Source organism: Propithecus coquereli, unplaced genomic scaffold, assembly GCF_000956105.1.
Source record: "Propithecus coquereli isolate 6110/MARCELLA unplaced genomic scaffold, Pcoq_1.0 Scaffold473, whole genome shotgun sequence".
NCBI classification, from domain to species: Eukaryota; Metazoa; Chordata; class Mammalia; order Primates; family Indriidae; genus Propithecus; species Propithecus coquereli.
In genome coordinates this window covers 2,398,275-2,399,670 of record NW_012150541.1, presented here as the reverse complement: position 1 = coordinate 2,399,670, position 1,396 = coordinate 2,398,275, and the positions used below count along the sequence as shown (strand labels likewise).

The 1,396-nt window shown below is 37.2% G+C and overlaps 1 protein-coding gene across 1 annotated transcript in view; it reads left to right on the top strand.

The window, feature by feature from the left end:
* Positions 1–1,396, top strand: part of EDRF1 (erythroid differentiation regulatory factor 1) — a 42,498-nt gene that overhangs the window by 4,254 nt on the left and 36,848 nt on the right. Inside the window, exon 5 of the mRNA XM_012655343.1 lies at positions 1,308–1,391. Coding sequence (XP_012510797.1) covers positions 1,308–1,391 — 84 coding nt within the window. The remainder of the gene's footprint in view (positions 1–1,307; positions 1,392–1,396) is intronic.

Below are 1,396 nucleotides of genomic sequence, written 5' to 3'. Positions count from 1 at the left end.
ATTTTTATTAAAAAGATTCTTATAAAACATGGCTACCAGGAAAAGTGAAAAACATGAAAAGCTATTCCTATGAATGAATACACTAATGCACCACATAATGATCATCGATGGACCGCATATATGACAGTGGTCCCATAAGATTATAATACTGTTTTTTTAATTGTACCTTTTCTGTGTTTAGGTATGTTTAAATACACAAATACCATTGTGTTACAAGTGCTTCAAGTTTTCAGTACAGTAATATGCTGTACAGGTTTGTAGCCTAGGAGCAATAGGCTATACCATATAGGCTAGGTGTGTAGTAGACCAGTGGTCCCTGACCTTTTTTGGCACTAGGTACTGGTTTCATAAAAGGCAATTTTTCCATGTGCTGGGTGTGGAATGGAGCTCGGGTGGTGATGTGCAGCCCGTTTTCTAACAGGCTATGGACCAGTACTGGGCCGAGGCTCAGGATTGGACACTGCAGTAGTAGTAGACTATATACCATCTAGGTTTGCGGAAGTACACTTTATTATGTTCATACAGTGACCAAATCACCTAATGATTCATTTCTCAGAACATACCACTGTTGTTAAGCAGTGCATGACTGTAGTTATCAGAATTTTTTGGATCTCCTAAAGCCGAGCTTCTCAAACTGTATGTTGGTATGTGACTTTTTTCCCTCTGTGTTGAGGATGTATACTTTTGTAAAATAGAGTAACAATGTTGTGGTTTCTTAAGCTCTCTCTCCATTCCTTACTTACCTTTTTATGGACTGGTAATAAATAGTTCATGGGCTTGCTAGTCCTTAGGTTAAAGAATATTCCAGCAGTACTTTGATAAAGGAAAATAAGTTACGGTGACTTAAATCGATGTTTAAAATAAAGACCATCGCTTCTCTGCCTTTTGGCAAAGATCAAGTGTAAAATAACGACCACAGTTCAGTTCAGTGTATATGTATGTACTGTGTAAGGTGTTGGGATATGACAGTGAATAAATCACAGGCCTTGCTCCTTAGCAGTACACAGTTTTGGGGTTATAAATGCATACAAAGATAATTTCAATACAGTATGCAAAATGGGGCTTCCTCCAGGCACTAAAAATGTTACAGAGAAGGTTCATCTCTCCTGGCTTGGCTTAGGGAGAGGAAGAAGACTGAGGATTCCTAAAAGAGGTGGTGTGAATTGAGTCCAGGAAGATAAATGTTTTATGAGTATGTGTTTATGAAACAGTATGCAAAAAATAAGAGTATTTTCTGTAAAAGAGTAATAGGTAACATTGTTTTAACTACATGTGTGTTCTATTTAATAATTTCTTATGTTATTCAGACTGGTGATTGGACATGGTTGAAAGAGTTTTATCAAAGACTAATTGATCAGAAGTGGCAGAGGAAGAAAAAGAGCAAAGAGCACTGGTA